Source organism: Gracilinanus agilis, chromosome 3 (genome assembly GCF_016433145.1).
Source record: "Gracilinanus agilis isolate LMUSP501 chromosome 3, AgileGrace, whole genome shotgun sequence".
NCBI classification, from domain to species: Eukaryota; Metazoa; Chordata; class Mammalia; order Didelphimorphia; family Didelphidae; genus Gracilinanus; species Gracilinanus agilis.
This window is the reverse complement of record NC_058132.1, coordinates 182691711-182708809: the sequence shown is the minus strand read 5'-3', so window position 1 is coordinate 182708809 and position 17099 is coordinate 182691711. Positions and strand designations below refer to the sequence as shown.

General features: G+C 32.5%; 1 protein-coding gene across 2 annotated transcripts in view; it reads right to left on the bottom strand.

Moving 5' to 3' along the window:
* Positions 1–17099, bottom strand: part of DYNC2H1 (dynein cytoplasmic 2 heavy chain 1) — a 390998-nt gene that overhangs the window by 316556 nt on the left and 57343 nt on the right. For both annotated transcript variants that reach the window (XM_044668721.1, XM_044668720.1), the window contains exons 17-19: positions 16660–16888; positions 12701–12828; positions 331–446 (exon numbers count right to left, since the gene is read on the bottom strand). In XM_044668721.1, the coding sequence (XP_044524656.1) occupies positions 331–446; positions 12701–12828; positions 16660–16888 (473 nt within the window). The remainder of the gene's footprint in view (positions 1–330; positions 447–12700; positions 12829–16659; positions 16889–17099) is intronic.

Here is a 17099-nt window from a genome sequence, read left to right as displayed (position 1 = left end):
TATAATACCTCTGTGTTACATCAGCCTTACCTAACCTCTTCAGTAATAGTTAAGAATTGAACCATGGAACATCGGCATGACCATAATGAATACTATACTGTAACAAAAAATAAGTCTTATATTCAAAAGGTTATGTGCTTTCATGTTGATATTTTCTCTTTTGGGTTTATAAATTAATTCTTAGATCTTGAATGATTATAAATAAACTACACTTCATAACTTATTATAGTTAAACCTTGATTTTTCATTACATTTCAACATATTAATTTTCATAAAGATCTGACAGTTATTTCTGCTTTAAAAAAAACTGAAAAGAAAAAAAGGTTTTACCCTGTATGGACTTTCTCAAAGAAACAACAAGAGCATCAAATAACTTCTGGATAAGATCATCAATCACAGTCTTCACAGGGTTGCAATTAATATTCAAACAATCTACTTTGACAGTGCTGAAAAATTCAAAATCACAGATTCTGAGATAAACAAAGACTGATAAGAGAAAATAATCATTTTATAACAATTGACAATAATGAATTTTTAAAATAACTCAGAAGGTTTGCAAAACTGTTAAGTAGCATGAGATTTCACATAGAAGAAAGATTTGATGCCAAAAAAATACTGAATTTTGGGAGAAAGTGAAGTAAGCAGAATCAGGAAATAACATAAACATGACTACACTAATTTAAGTGGAAACAATAAAAAAAAAACCCTCTAACATTGCTGCCTAATTAAAATAACCATCATTCACTCCAGAGGAAACGATAAAATGTATTTCTCTTCAATGCAATGGTAGAAGACTACAGATGTGGAATGCTGTATGTACATATACACACATACAGCATTCCACATCTGTATATATATATATATATACGCACATATATACAATATATACAGTTGAACATAATTGTTTTCACTAGTATGGTTAAATTTTTTTTCATCTTTTTTTTAATCATTGTTAAACGACTTGTAAAGGAAGAGAACATATTGAGAAACAAATGTGGCCAAAAAAAGTCAACAATAAAAATAAGAAAATTTTAAGTATTAATTTTGGGGGGTTTTTTTGGCTCAGCTTAAGGATCATCTTTTAAAGAATATATTATCTTATTTCCACCAGTCAACAGAGATTACCCCCAGTAGAAAATTACTTTAAATAACATATGCACATATGTCTGAAATATAAAACCTACATCCATTTAATAAATTATATATCTCTGACCTCACAATTAGCCAGTTCAATGATATTCTGTTCATTTCCTTTGAACTGCTTTCCTTAAATGTTAAACTTTACCAGACCCCAATGCTGTTTAGCTAAGTGACACTAGAGAAAGCTAACACTATTTTGTTAACTAGTTCTACTACAAATTAATGTTATCTAATCCCAACAGAGCCCTCAAAGTTATCCAAAGTTGTTTTTTTTTTAATTTTCTATTTCCGTTTTTCTAATCTAAGTCTTTCTAGTTTCTTTGAGCCCCTTTCACCATTCTCCATCTCAGAAATTTTGATCTTCCACCTCTCAAAACCATTCTAAATTGACCTATTTCTTGCTTTGCTCCAGTCTTTGATGAAGAGGTATCACTTCTCCTTGCTATCTGAAAATCAGTCCATAGGATGGATGGATACCCAATCAGACCCCTCTGTATGATTCTCTTCTGATTAATACTTTTTATTATTAAAATTACTACAATCTATATTTTTAAGATAGCCTTCAAGTTTTGTAGTATAGATATAAAATTTCTTTATAGAGATCCATTTATAGAACTCCCATTATAAAATTTTCCTTAATACTCTATAATCAACCAGCATTTAATGAGTTAATAATTACACCCTCAATGAAATAGCAGAAGCTGCTCTTTTCTCTGTCTCAGAGTTTGAAGGCCACAGCATGACAAAACAAAAATACCTTTTTGCCTCAATCCTTTCTCACGCTGAATTTAACCCTATGAAACCAAAATGTTCTCACTTTTTGCTACTTTCCCACGTTAGACTTGTCCTCCCAAATTTGAGAGTTCTCACACTGTAATCCATTTTTGGAATATCTTGAAGGTCTGTTATCAAAATAATAATTGAATAACCTAAGGTCTTGGTAGTCTTGAAATTTGTTTGGACTAAAACATAATAGATATGAGAAATTGAACTTTGCTTGCCAACTTTCCTACAAATTTGGGTTCTTCTCTATTTTGAATTTGAAATGTAAATTTTCCCAGCATTTGTGTGACTGTGAGAGAAAGGTATAAAAATAAAGATTCACAGGAAGTCTGAGAGAACAGCTTCCAGAAAATCCACTATGTCTCCGACTCTCTTCCTCCCTCTCAGCTAAACCATCACAGCTCTCAAGAAACTAGAAACTGCTGGCTGGCTTCCAGCAACTAAAAATTATATTTTATAAAATTTTATTGATAATAAACTAACATAAAAAGCTAACTAAAAGGTACTAAACTAGCCCACTCCTAAGAGCAAAAGAGAAAGAGGGAGGAGTTAAAGCCGACTATAAAACAATAACGTGACCATGCAAACATGGAAGCACAGGAGAAATGGGGGATGCAGTCCAAGGTTCAAATCTCCAACAACTTCCTCTATATTTGTGCCTTTGACTGAATTCTCTTCTAGATTTCCAAGGAGTGTGCTTTTGAAATCACTCTCTCTCTCCTCTCTAATATTCAGTCTTCCTTTATCAATTTATTCCTTCCTGTTGACAGTAATGTTCAGGTCTCCCTTCTTAAAAAAATTTTTGTTTGACCTCTTGATCCTCTCCAAAAACTATCCTGCATCTTTTCTCCCTTTCACAGCCAAATTCTTAGATAAGTGCTACACTTATTGTTTTTCTTATTTCATCTTTTACTCATTTCTTAATCCATTCCAATTTGGCTTCCAAATCTACCACTTGTGAATTTTTTTTTCCACAACAAAGCTTAGAAATGACATTTTTGCAATACTTAGCTTTTCTTCTTGCTCTAAATTCATTGTTAGTACAACACTATTCTTTCATAACATTTTAATATTAATCATCACTATTTGATAAAAAAAATTCAGTTTCTCAGAACTTCAGTTTCATCACTTAAAATGAGAATAATCATTTGAATTATCTACTTTATGGTGTTATTATGAAGAAAGCACTTTGTAAACCTTAAAAGTTCTATGTAGATATAACTCATGATTATTATTCTTTGATAAGGTTATTAGATACAACATGTTTGTATTGTAGGCAGACATCTAATAAAACCTCTCACAGTAACCTTATGGAGAAGAACAGTGATTCCCAAACTTTTTTGGCCTACCGCCCCCTTTCCAGAAAAAATATTACTTAGTGCCCCCTGGAAATTAATTTTTTTTTAATTTTAATAGCAATTAATAGGAAAGATATATGTATTAACATTTCTACCTTTTTTGTAAAATATAGTAAAGAAAGGTATAAATTAGAAACATTGAACTTTGAAATTATGAAACTATTTATTGAACTCAGAATAGAATGTAATACAAAAAAAGTTAAAACCTGTGGCCATCACCACCTCCCTGGATCACTGCAGCACCCACCAGGGGGCGGTGGTGCCCACTTAGAGAATCAATGGAGAAGATGGAAAAATGTGAACTGGACATGTATATTATTAGATAAATATAAAACTAAATGTATGCTTGTCACCCAAAAAGTGTTAATTTATAGGCAGATATAAACCTTGATGATTTTGAGGAAGATCTACTATAGAATGCCATAAATCTTTTCCCCAGGTCTTGATTTGTTTCATCAATTATTTAAATGTTGTCTCTATAACATTCTGCTATATAATCATACCAATAAGTGTCATATCTATAGCACTGATCAAATTTTTAGTTAACATGAAACTAGAAGAATAAATAAAATAAATTAGAAATGGGAATGGGGTAGAATGTGGAAGGAGAAACTCTCAGTAATCTGAAAGAAATGGTATACTAATAAACGAAAATAACATTAATAAATTCAAACTCTCACTTAGGTTAAAAAAAATAACTTTATGGTTAAAGTTTAAAAGAGACCTGACATGTAAAAATAAAAAACTGTAGGTTTTATTAAATATGGTACTATGCATCAAGAGTGTAACACTGCTGCTAAAAATACTATTGTGATCTTAAGCAGTATTAATAGAAGCATATCATCCAGTATAAGGTGCATGATCATTTTATATCTTTGATCAGAATATAAATGCACTTCTGGGTAGCAAAACTGGACTCATCCACAAGAATGCAACTACAATGGTGAAAGAAAAGAAACTTGTCATATGGGACCACATGCTATTATTATCCATACTTTATAGATGTGGAAATTGAGGCAGGCTGAGGTTAAGTGAGTTGCTCAGGGTCACATAGTCACTAAGTATCTCAGGCTATATTTGAACACAAGCATTTAGATCAACAATTAGAATTATTAAGAAATAGGATAGATTTTCTGTATAAGTAGAAATTTCTCTCAATTTGAGGTCTTCGCATTTCTGTGGAATAAGCCAAACCTAAACAAAATATCTGAAGTCCAAACATGAGAGGCAAGAAAAGCCTATAAAGGTAAATAAGAAAGAAAAAATTTAAGGGACTCATTAAGGTCAAATTGTTTGTATTTCTACATTACTCTTAGTAGTAGAGTAAATAGAAGGAATATACCTAGAAAGAGGGAGAAGTAAGCTGATTATGATGATGTGATGTATATGATGATATGATGTGTATGCAAATATGATATGAAATTATATGTATGTATGATATATGCATGTATATGATATGATATGGAAAAAATCAAGGGGTGAAAAAAGGATTGCACTGAGAGAAAAGGAAGGGAAAGACAAAATGGGGTAAATTATATAATATAAAGAGGTATGAAAAATCATTATGGGGAGGTGACAATAAAGGTGGTAACAGATAGTGAATAAACTTTACTCTCAACCTAACTGGCTCAGAGAGGGAAAAACAAGTATAGATAGAATTCTATCTTATCTTACAGAGAAGAGAAAGAGAAATAAGACAAGAGAAGTGGGAAAGTAACTGGAGAGAGGGGTTTTGAGGGGAGGGGATAAAAAAGCAAAACACTGGTGAGGAAGAATGGAGTGAAAGGAAATGGAGCAGGATCTAAAGGGGGAAATAAGATGGAGAGCAATACTCAGTAAGCAATCATAACTCTGAATGTGAATGAGATGAACTCACCCATAAAATAGAAGTGGAAAGCAGAGTGGATTAAAAACCAGAATCCTACTATATGTTGTTTACAAAAAAAAAACACATTTGAGGCAGGGTAACCCACAGAAATTAAAGTTAAAAAGCTGGGGCAGAATTTATTATGCAATATCTAAAGTAAAAGCAAAATATACCTTCTTTTTAGCAGAACATGGTACATATACAAAGACTGACCATGTACTAGGGCAAAAAAACATTGCAAACAAATGCAGAAAAGCAGAAATAATTAATGCAATTTTTTAGATCATCTGCAATAAAAATTATAATTAATAAAGGTCCAAGGAGAGGCAAATTTAAAATTAATTGGAAACTAAATAATCTAATTCTTAAAAACTGGTGGTAAAAAAACAAATTATAGAAATAATTATAGATTCCATTGAAGAGAATGACAATGAGAAGACAACATATCAAAATCTATGGGATATAGCCAAAGCATTAATAGGGCAAAAATGTATATCCTTGAGTGTATATATTAACAAGAAAAGATAGGGAGGAGATCAATGAATTAGGCTTACAACATAAAAAAATTAGAAAAAAGAACAAATTAAAAACTCAATTGGAAATCCTAAAAATTAAAGGAGAAATTAATAATGAAAGTAAAAGAACTATTGAACTAATAAATAAGACTAAGACCTGGTACTCTGAAAAAACAAATAAAATAAAGAACTGGTAAATCTAATCAATTGGAGGTCTTCTAGCAAAAGATGGGGGACTCCTCAGGTAAATTGTATTGGGTTTTTTTTCCACGTAATAGATAGAATTATAGATAGCTGTAGATATCCATCACACCTGTGAAATTCTTCAGTTCTATGAGCATAGTCATTGTTCAATCATTCAGCTGTGTCCAACTCCCTGACCCCGTGGTCCATAGCAGGTTAGGTCCTACTATCCTTCACTATCTCTCAAAGTCTTTCAAATTTCATGTTCACTGTTTCCATGGTACTAACTATCTATCTTAATCTCTGCTGTCTCCTTCTTCTTGTGCCTTCAATTTCCCCCAATATCAGGGTCTTTTCCAATATATCTTGGCTTCAAAGTATGTGGCCAAAGTATTTAAGTTTCAAGTTCAGTATTTTACCCTCCAGAGAATAATCTGAATTAATTTCTTTAAATAGTCATTGATTTGATTTCCTTGATGTCCAAGGGACTCTCAAAAGCCTTCTCCACCACAATTAAAAGGTATCAATTCTGTGGTGCTTAGATTTTCTTATAGTCCAAATCTCACAGACATACATTGCTACTGGAAAAACTATAGCTTTGACTTTACAGACCTTTTTCAGTAATGTGATGTTTTTGTGTTTTAATATGCTGTCCAGATTAACTATATTCAAAAATCTGAAGTGTCACAAGTAAGAATGATAAGACGGGGGCAGCTGGGTAGCTCAGTGGATTGAGAGCCAGGCCTAGAGACGGGAGGTCCTAGGTTCAAATCTGGCCTCAGACACTTCCCAGCTGTGTGACCCTGGGCAAGTCACTTGACCTCCATTGCCCACCCTTATCACTCTTCCACCTAGGAACTAATACACCGAAGTTAAGGTTTTAAAAATATATTTAAAAAAAAAAAAAAGAATGATAAGACAGTTGTATGTGGTTAACAAAGGGAAAACCTAGACTCAACTTGATAGAAGTCTCAGGAAAATAGATGTGTATGTTTAAGGTCACCAACAAGTAATCAGAGCTGTATGAAAATATGGAATTATTTGTCTTTAAGGAGAGTAATGTTCTCATAAGTGAAAATATTCTATAACTGTTCAGATTGGACACTGCTCTAGAATATTAGAAAAGATTTATTTTTGGTAAAGAGGTAGACTAAATTATCACTGAGGACCTTTCACAACTCTAATATTCTATAACTAGCTATTGCTATGAAGAAAAAGTTCACTGTTTTATAACTCAAAATAGTTTTAATACTTTTGATTATAAGAAATAAGGGAGGACCATCTTTCTGTACATAGAAAAGTTATTTTGAAAATAAGTAAACAAATGTGCCAAGATAGCTTTAGTAGAAGCAAAGATCAGTAATCTAACTTCCCCAGAATACATAAAAAGGGATCATGAAGTAACTAATTCACAAAAGATGAAGACAGAGTAGTCAATACTTCCATTTCCTTCACAATGGAAAGTCATAGGAATAGGGAAGAAGGAAAGTTATCTTCTTGCTTTCTTTAGTTTTTAGGATACAATCAGGTACTGAGCAGATGGCCTATTTAGGTAAGCTAAATTTAAAAAAGAGTTAATTTGGAAGAAAGACTGTGATTCTATAGGTTTGAGTGAATGTCCAACACCAGACCAAGAAAAAGGCCCATAAAAATCTCTTAATAAGAAAAAGAAATGATCACTGAAGTTGCTCAATGACCTCTAAAGATTATCAACAAATTAGTTCAGAGAACATATTTAGAATGTTAATTTCTCCCGGTTCTGAGAACCAAATTTTGTGTTCATTTAAATGTTTACTTCAGGTAATAGTTTCAAGAACTGGTTTTCTAAGTTGTACAGATTTATTCTTAGAATTAGTTCATTTTCTTAGAAAACAATATCACATTCTCAATTAAGCAAACAATTTGAAAAGATTACAGTAGAAAAATAATTGGATTTGAAATAGAATTTAACTTCAACTTCCAATTCTTCCACTTATTACTGTCAGTTAGCAGGGAGTATTAAGCAAGCCACTGCAACAAGTCTTGGGAATACAAAGAAAAGAAAAAAAAAGTCTCTGCCTCTAAGGAACTCCTATCTAATGGAGGAGGCAAAATACAAATAACTTTGTACATACAAGATATATTCAAAATAGATGGAAGTAACATGAAAGGAAAGGGACTAGCAGGGTCAGGGCAGGAAAGGTAGAAAGGGAGAACTAAAAAAATGCCTCCTGAAGAAAATGAGGTTTGAACTGTCTTAAAAGAAACCAGGAGTCATAAAAGGTAGAGTCAAGAAGAGCTTTCTAGGCAAGAGAAAGGCAAAGACAAAGAGGGGAGATAGTGTGTCCAATTAGAGGAACAAAGAATGGGACAAAGTAGCAGAATTATTGTGTGGAGAGAATAGTAAAGTATTTGAAAATTAGAAAGACAGAAAGACATAAAAATGTTAAATGGAGGACTTTATATTTAATTCTACAGGTAACTATGCATTAGGAAATCCATTTTGCAGCTGAGTAGAGGATGGACTACAGTGGAGGACAAGTCAGGGAAACCAAACAAAAGTCTATTACAATAGTTAAAGTTGAGGAGAAAATGATTAAGTGCCTATGTGAATCAAGTAAAGGGAAAAAATGCAAAAGATGTAAAAGTAGAATGAGGTTTGATAACAAACTGAATGTGTGGGGAGAGTTACAAGCCTGGGTGATTGGGAGGATGCTAGGGGTGGATTTGGAAGGAAAGAGTTTCTTTTGGGACCTATTGAGTTTGAGATATCCAAAAGAGTAATGTGAGACTGTAGGTCAAGAAAGAAACTAACGCTGGATACACAGATCTGGGAATCATCTACACAGAGAAGATGATTCTAGAAATGTAGATTCATCTACAAATGAAACAATGGGAATTGATGATCTCACCAACCAAAACAGAGGGAGAATTGAAGAGGAACAAGTAAAAAAATATGTGCCTACAGTTAGTAGGGGTAATGTGGATAAACATATAGCAAATTAGACCAAGAAAGGGACAAAAGAAGAACCAGGAGAGAACAGTGTCATAAAATCACTGAGAGAAGGAAATAAACAGAAGGAGAAGATGGTTAGCAGAGTAAAAAGCTGTAGAGAAGTCAAGAAGGAAAAATACTGAAAAAAAGGCTATTAAAGTTGGCAATTAAAAGACCACTGGTGGGGCATTTGGGTGATTCAGTGGATTGAGAGCCAGGCCTAGAAATAGGAGATCCTGGGTTCAAATCTGACCTCAGACACTTCCTAGCTGTGTGGCCCTGGGTAAATCACTTAACTCCCATTGCCTAGTCCTTCCCACTCTTCTGCCTTAGAATCAATACATAGTATTGATTCTAAGATGGAAGGTAAGGGTTTTAAAAAAAAAGACCACTGGAAACTTTGGAGATGTGTTTTTGGTTGAATGATGAGGTCAGAAGCAGAAGATTTTGAAATGAGTAAGAAGAGAAGAAACAGAAGTAGGTACCTAATGGCTTAGTCAAGGAGTAGAAATAACAGAATAGCCAGTGGAGATGATCAAGGAAGAGTTTAAGGATGAAAGTGGCATGAGAGTGTTTGTAAGCAATAGAGAGGAAGTCAGTATATAAAAGATTGAAAACTAGGAAGAGAATAGAAATGCCAAGGGAACAATCTTAAAGAAAAAAAGCAATGTGATGAAAATTGTGTAAATGCAAGAGGTTGCCTTGCTAATGGGAAGGGCCACTTCTCCATATAAGACAGGGCAGATGGGGTTAAATTAATTAACCTTTATAGGTCTCAGTTTACTCATTTGTTTAAGTGAAAAGATTGTGGTAAATGACTTCTAAGATTCCTTGCAGTTCTCAATTTATGATTGTAATATTTGGATGACAAATATTGGGTATGAAACTGAGCAATCTAGTAGCAGTTTGCAGTAATTCCATATATGGAATTCCTGAAGCCCAAAGAAAATGTATGCAGTAGATAAGTATATCTAACTAATTAAAGATATATACTATGCAGTGGTATTATCACCACACAGTAGTTATAATCACAGTGCCTAATACTCAGATTTGTACATGAAAGATTCTTGATTAGTACAGAAGAGTGACTAATATATATTGAGGGTTACTGTAGTGAAAAGATCCTAGGACTTAAGAATGAAAGGATCTTATTTTTAAAGCCTTTTTCTATCAGTAATAGTAGTATGAACTTCAGTTTCTTCAAGTAATCAGAAAATATATACAAATATTTCACCAAAGAATCACAAACTGCTGGCAATTATACAAAATATGCTTTAAATCATTAATTAGAAAAATATTAATTAAAACAACTACCATTTCACTTTAGGCTCAGCAAATTGGCAAAGACTTAAAAAAAGACAAAAAAAATCTATCAGAGGAAAAAATATAAAGTAGACATAAACACATCATTAATGGAGCTATGAATTGGTCCAATTATGTAACAAATATGCAAAAGTATTTTTAAAAATCACACCTGTTAATTCAATAATCATATTACTAGGCACCTACTTGATGGATGTTAAAATTTTAAAGACCAAATATGTATTAGAATATTGAGAATAGAACTTTTTTTGGTAGCAAGGAACTAGAAGGAAAATAGGTAACCATAATTGCTGACTAAAAATAGTTATAGCATAACTATAATAGATTGTCATTCAGTGAAAATGATGAATATTCAATTCTGATAAATACAGAAGTCAAGGAGTATTTTCTTATAATTTTGCTTTTTTTAAGACAAAAATTAAAAAATACACAGTCAATTCTTCTTTGCTATAAGTATGGACCACATGTTATAAACTGCACTGAATCAGGCCAATTCCCTCTAAGAAGATTTTGAATATGAAAGATTTAATTCTTCATTTCTGAAATAGTTAATATGTAAGTAACAGAACTTTAATATTTTTAGTGGGCAGGAAGTACTAAACAGAGCCTCTATCATAGTAGAGTCATAAGATGTATCAAAGAAAAGAGAAGACTCTTTCTACCTGCTTTAAGTCACTTTTTTTCTCTTGTCGCCTTCCAAGATTCCCAACACCCAAAGTGCTTCCATTGAAAACAGAATGTCTTAGGGTTGAAGCATTTTCCCACCACAGAACAGGAAGTTTCTCTCTTTCTGCCACCTGACTTAGAATAAGGCCAAAAATGCTTCAAAGGTAAGACAAGAAAGAAGCAACTCACTTCTAACACTTCATTAATAGAATTAATCACACTACCTCCAAAGTAAAGAACTTAACAAATTGGATGTCCATTAGTTGGAAAATGGCAAACAAGTTGTGGCACATGAATGCAATGGAATATTAATGTGCTGTAAGATGTGAGATATTTATATTTATATATGTATGTCCATATATATATATATATATATATATATATATATATATATATGAAAAATACAAAGAAGCATGGAAGTACTTACATGAACTGACAATACAGAGTGAAGTAGAGCCAAAAAAAAACAATATACACAATGACCACCATATTGTTTAAAAAAAAAAAGGAGCACATTCAAAAGAAAAACAACTCCTTGATCACATGGATTGATGGGGATATGATTGGGGATGCAGTCTCTAATCACCCTAGTGCAAATATCAATAATAAGGAAGTAGGTCTTGATCAATGACACATGTAAAACCCAGTGGAATTGTGTGTCGGCTACAGGAGGGGGGTGGGGGAAAGAGAGGGGAAAAACATAAATCTTGTAACCGTGGAAAAATATTCTAAAATAACTAATTAAATAAAATTTTCCCAAAAAGAATACAAGTCATTCCCCAATTGATAAATGGTCAAAGGATATAATTTTCAGATAAAAAATAAGAGCCATCAATAACCATATGAAAAACTGCTCTAAATACCTCTTGTTTAGAGAAATGCAAATTAAAACAATTCTCAGGTACCACCTCTTACCTATGAGATTGGCCAATATGGCAGAAATGGGAAATAATAAATGTTAGAGGAAATGTGGCAAAATTGGGACACTATGTATTTCTGGTGGAGTTGTGAATTGATCCAACCACTCTGGAGGGCAATTTGGAATTATGCCCAAAGGGATATAAAAGAATGCATACCTTTTGATTCAGCAATACCACTAATTAGGTCTGTATCCCAAAGAAATTAAAAAAAATTGAGAAAGACCTAATTGTACAAAAATATTTATAGCTGTTCTTTAAGTGGCAAAGAATTGGAAACTGAGGGGACGTCCCTCAATTGGAGAAAAGCTCAACAAATTATGGTATATGATGGTGATGGAATACTATTTTGCTGTAAGAAATGAGGAGCAGGATGATTTCAGAATGATCTGGAAAAACCTAAGTGAAGTGATTCAGAGTGAAATAAGTAGAACCAGGAGAACATTATACATAGTAAATACAATGCTGTGGAATGATCGAATGTGATAGACTTTGCTACTAGCATTAATACAACGATCCAGGATAATTATGAGGAACTTATAAAAAAGAATGCTATTCACTTCCAGAGAAAGAACTGTTGGAATAGAAATGCAGATGAAAACATGATTTATTGCTTGTTTATTTAGGTATATGTTTGGGGGTTTTGGTTTTATAAGATTATTCACTTACAAAAATGAATAATATAGAAATATGTTTTGTGTGATAACAAGTATAACCCAGCCTGAATTGTTTGTCAGCTTGAGGAGGGGGGAAGGAAAAAGGGAGGGAAACAATATAGATCATATAACTTTGGAAAACTTATGTGGAAATTTGTTATTAAAATAAAAAATATTATTTGTTATTTGGGATAGCTCTCTAGGAGGAGAGAGGAAGAAGAATATAAGGAAAAATTTAGGCAATGTGAACATGAAAAATAAGAATAAAAGCTGATTTTAAAATAATATGAAATTAATCTGTTATTCAAATTCCTGTACCTTGGAAGTCGTTCCACTTCTTTTCCTTTCACTTTGAGGGCTTTAAAATTTTTCTCCCAATCTTGTACAGTGAAGAGATGCTTCTCCACAAGAGTCTCCATATCCAGTTGTCCAATGACAACCCATTCCTTTTCAAAGATGTCAAAAGAATTATGATTGCAGAATAAGAATATGAATAAGTTCATAGATTCCTTAAAATAACATTTAAGAGTCTAGAATATACCTACAAAATCTCTGGAAAAATAGCAATTATGAAATGATTAACTGAGTAAAAATTCATAAAGATGTGATATAAATGCTAATCAGAGCCCTGTTATTGAAAAGTAAGCTCTCCCTAAAGCTACCTAAGGACTTAGGAAAGTAATTATTCATCTCTTAGAATTCAAGTTTCGTCAACTTGAGATGACATTAACTAATTTAAAATATTATTAGTCAGTTTTTTTTTATTTGAACCATGATTTTTGGAACTTTTATTGAGTTTCAGTGTATTCAATCTTCATTTTAAAATTCCCCTAAATTAAAATTCCCTAGAAATTCCCTTATCCCTTGTGGTGTTCTCACCCTGGAACATCTTTCTAATCCCGAGGGCTCCTTCTCCCACTTGCTAATTCCTCCCAGCATCTTCATTTCAAGGAAGCATCCTAACAAGTCAACCACTCCAGCTTCCTCCAGCTCTGCTTATGACTTTTTCTCCCTTTGAAAGTATTTCAACCCACTTTCACTTTTTAGTTCCCTCTTATGTGTTGTCTTTCTTCTTTAAACTCCTTGAGGGAAGGGACTCTTTGGGGGGGGGGGGGTTGTTAATTATATCTCCAGTGCTTATCACAGTTTCCAGTAGTTCAATGCCTGTTGATTTGTCCATGAGCACAAAGCTACATAAGTGTTAAAGACAGGACTGGAACTCAGACATCTTCTGACTAAATCCTTTCTCCAAATTCTACAGCTATTCAATAAAATGACTTTATCCATAAGATTTCTGTATATTTCTTAATTCATGAAAAATTGCTAAGACCAAAAAAATCATAAAATGGAATTCTATTATCAAGACTATGTTACTTCTGGAAAATACTAATTAAAAGATTAAAATAAAGAGACAGGACTATCCTATCCCATATTAGTTTATAAAACCACAAAGCAAAAAAGCTCATAAAGGCTTAGGTTAGTTAATAATTCTCTAAAAATAAGTTCCTGAGTTCCAATATGATAGCATTCAATATATATTTATTGATTTAAACCTACAGATACTACATTTTTATATTTTTCTCACACTATGAAGACTCTTATTTTCTCTTAAAGCAAAAGCAAAAATAAGTTCATGTGAAAAATGTAGCAAATTTTAAACCTAACTAGCAGAATTAAACCTAACCTAGCAGAATTAAGTAACTTGGACATAGCCAGGGCTTCATTAATGTTTGTCAATTAATTATCTTGTGAAACATTTATATCAGAAGTCTAATTCTATTTTTCAATTTAACCAATATTAACCAATCTTCTCATATAACAAAAGTCTATAATAGATGGTGATATAAGACTGGAAAGGAATAGAGATACAAAAATGAAATGACAAAATCCTGCTGCTTTTTCCATGACATCAACTCAAAATCATCTGGAAAGTTAAAAAAAAAAAACAATTAAACTTAATTCCCTGAAAACTCATGTCACTTGAATTTTTTAGATAACTTGAACATGTTAAAACTAGAATACAGTAGTGATTTTCCTGCCTCCTCTAAATATAGTACATTGATTATTGTGCTGCAGTACAAACCAATGGTCTTTTATTACAAATTTAATAAGGAAAAAGTTTTATGTTTGAACATAGTAGAGAAAAAGAAAAGAACAGTCAAAATTAAAAACTATAAATACTCAATGTCAAAAATAAATTGATTTGAATCTTTTTGTTATGAAAATCTATGAGGGACATAGCCCACTTTAAGGGTTTTTTTTAAGTTTTTTTTTTTTTAAACCCTTGTACTTTGGTGTATTGTCTCATAGGTGGAAGATTGGTAAGGGTGGGCAATGGGGGTCAAGTGACTTGCCCAGGGTCACACAGCTGGGAAGTGGCTGAGGCCGGGTTTGAACCTAGGACCTCCTGTCTCTAGGCCTGACTCTCACTCCACTGAGCTACCCAGCTGCCCCCATAGCCCACTTTAAATTTTAGACATCACTGACATTTTAAACTGACGTTTGTGAATAAAGCAGACCAAGCAGAAATAGGCATAAGGGGTAAACTTTCAAAATATAGACATTTTTTCAGTTTTTAGCAACTTACAAAGATTTATGCTGAATCTTAAAATAGTGCTATTTAAATGGAACACTTCTTAATTCACAGAGGTTTATTTTTTCTATAATAATGACAATGCCCTGAAAAAACAATCACATGTCAAATATTCCAACTAATTTAAGTTATCAACACTTATGTAGCTTTGTGCTCATGGACAAATCAGTGTTTACTAATTGGTCAGTTGTCATAAAGTTGAAAAAAGAATTCAAACAAAAAATGGTCAGCTTAGTAATCATAATATTATTTTTTCCAAAAACTGATAAGGGAAGAAGCATATACAGCAGTGGTTTCCAAACTTTTTTGGCCTACTGCCCCCTTTCCAGAAAAAAAAATATTACTTTTATTTTATTTTACAAATGTTTTTTAATTTTAATAGCAATTAATAGGAAAGATAAATGCACCTGTGGCCATCACCACCCCCCTGGATCGCTGCAGCACCCACCAGGGGGTGGTGGCACCCACTTTGGGAATCACTGATATAGAGTTAAGCTGAAGACAAGTGAAATAGGAAAGAACTTGTCTAGTCATACAGATTTTTAATCAGTCACAAGGATACTTTAGAATCTAAAAAAATTTAAAATGTAAGGCTTGTGGAGTTAGAGATAGATATGAAAAATGACATATGTGTATATATATATAACATTTTACATGTAATCTGTAGGTTATATACATGATATATATTATTACATAAACATATTAACTGAAAATTTCTGACACTGGAGTATCCCATTCAAGCAGAGATGAGTATTACATTATCTCCACTTTAGCATAAGCTTAAACCTTTGCCAGATTCAAGTTTTATCCTAAGAAGATTACAGAATCAGAAGGTCCACGTATTTGAAATCAAAATCAAAATACTATAAAAAATATTTAGAAACACTTCTATTGACATTTGAGATCAAAGGATTAAGCTTTTGGTTTCCAAAGGGGCAAATTTTATCCTCAACATATAAAAGCTGACAAAGTATTCTTCCAAATTCAGAAAGTTTACAAATTTTTTGTTTGAATACTATGCTCAAACTAGGTTATGCAATGTTGTTCAAACAAAAAAAAAAAATCTCATTTCTGTGAAGCTTCTATAACAAAGTTTCATAACCTAAAGTCAGTAAATTTATAAAGACAGACATATATACAACTTGTTTTAATATTAGTTTCCTTTGTAATGCCATATTTTTATTATATATATTTAAAAACATGACTCTGAAAAAGGAAACAGGTTTCATCAAACCACCAGAGTCCATGACACAAAAATGGTAAAGAATCCTGCTCTGAAGACACTAGCTTTTCTAGGACAACATTAACCATTGGAGAACATATCCATAGTTATGCAAGGGTTTCCTTTTTTCACCAGAGTAGAGAATAAAGCCTAAATGAATAGAGAAATCAGTTTTCCAGAGGCAAGTCTCATTTATGATATAGCTCCATGGTTTGATTTTTTATTAGTGTCTTTACTTTCAAAGACAGACAAAATGTTAAAATCTGACTTTTCTTTAGTTTACAGCAAAAACTATAGATAAAAGAATCTCTAAATGTGGTTCATTGGTTTTCTATATTCTTGAAAGTTAATAATAAGATGTGACATTTATGTAGAATTTATTAAATGCACTAAACATTTATTATATAATCATTCAAATGAAATATGGCAAAAATAAACAATGAAAAACCTCATAATCCTTACTTTAAGTTGTTCTGAAACAGCTGCCAGTCTTCTGAATAGATCTTCTGCTTTGCTGAAAATAGTCAGAAATCCACTTGCATTTCTTTCGATCATAATAGCAAAGATACCTTCATCTCCTGTATCACCCACTCCTCTAAACTGGTTTGGGATACTGATAAATCTCTTCATTTCTCTGTAATATTTAGCCCGGATTTCTTCAAAGGGAGGTTTGAATTGTAATCTTCCTTGTCTATAAGATTAACAAATAATTTTCAAATTAAATTTTAAAGAAATTAAAAAGAGAGGACTTCCGGGTTAAGATGGCGGCAGAGTAAGAAGCAGCTCTTAACCTCTCCTGACCGAAACACACAAAACTCCTCAAGGGGACATAAAAACAAGTCCAGACAAACGGAGGAACCCCACAACAGGGCACAGCGTGGAAGGTACGTGGAATCGAGACA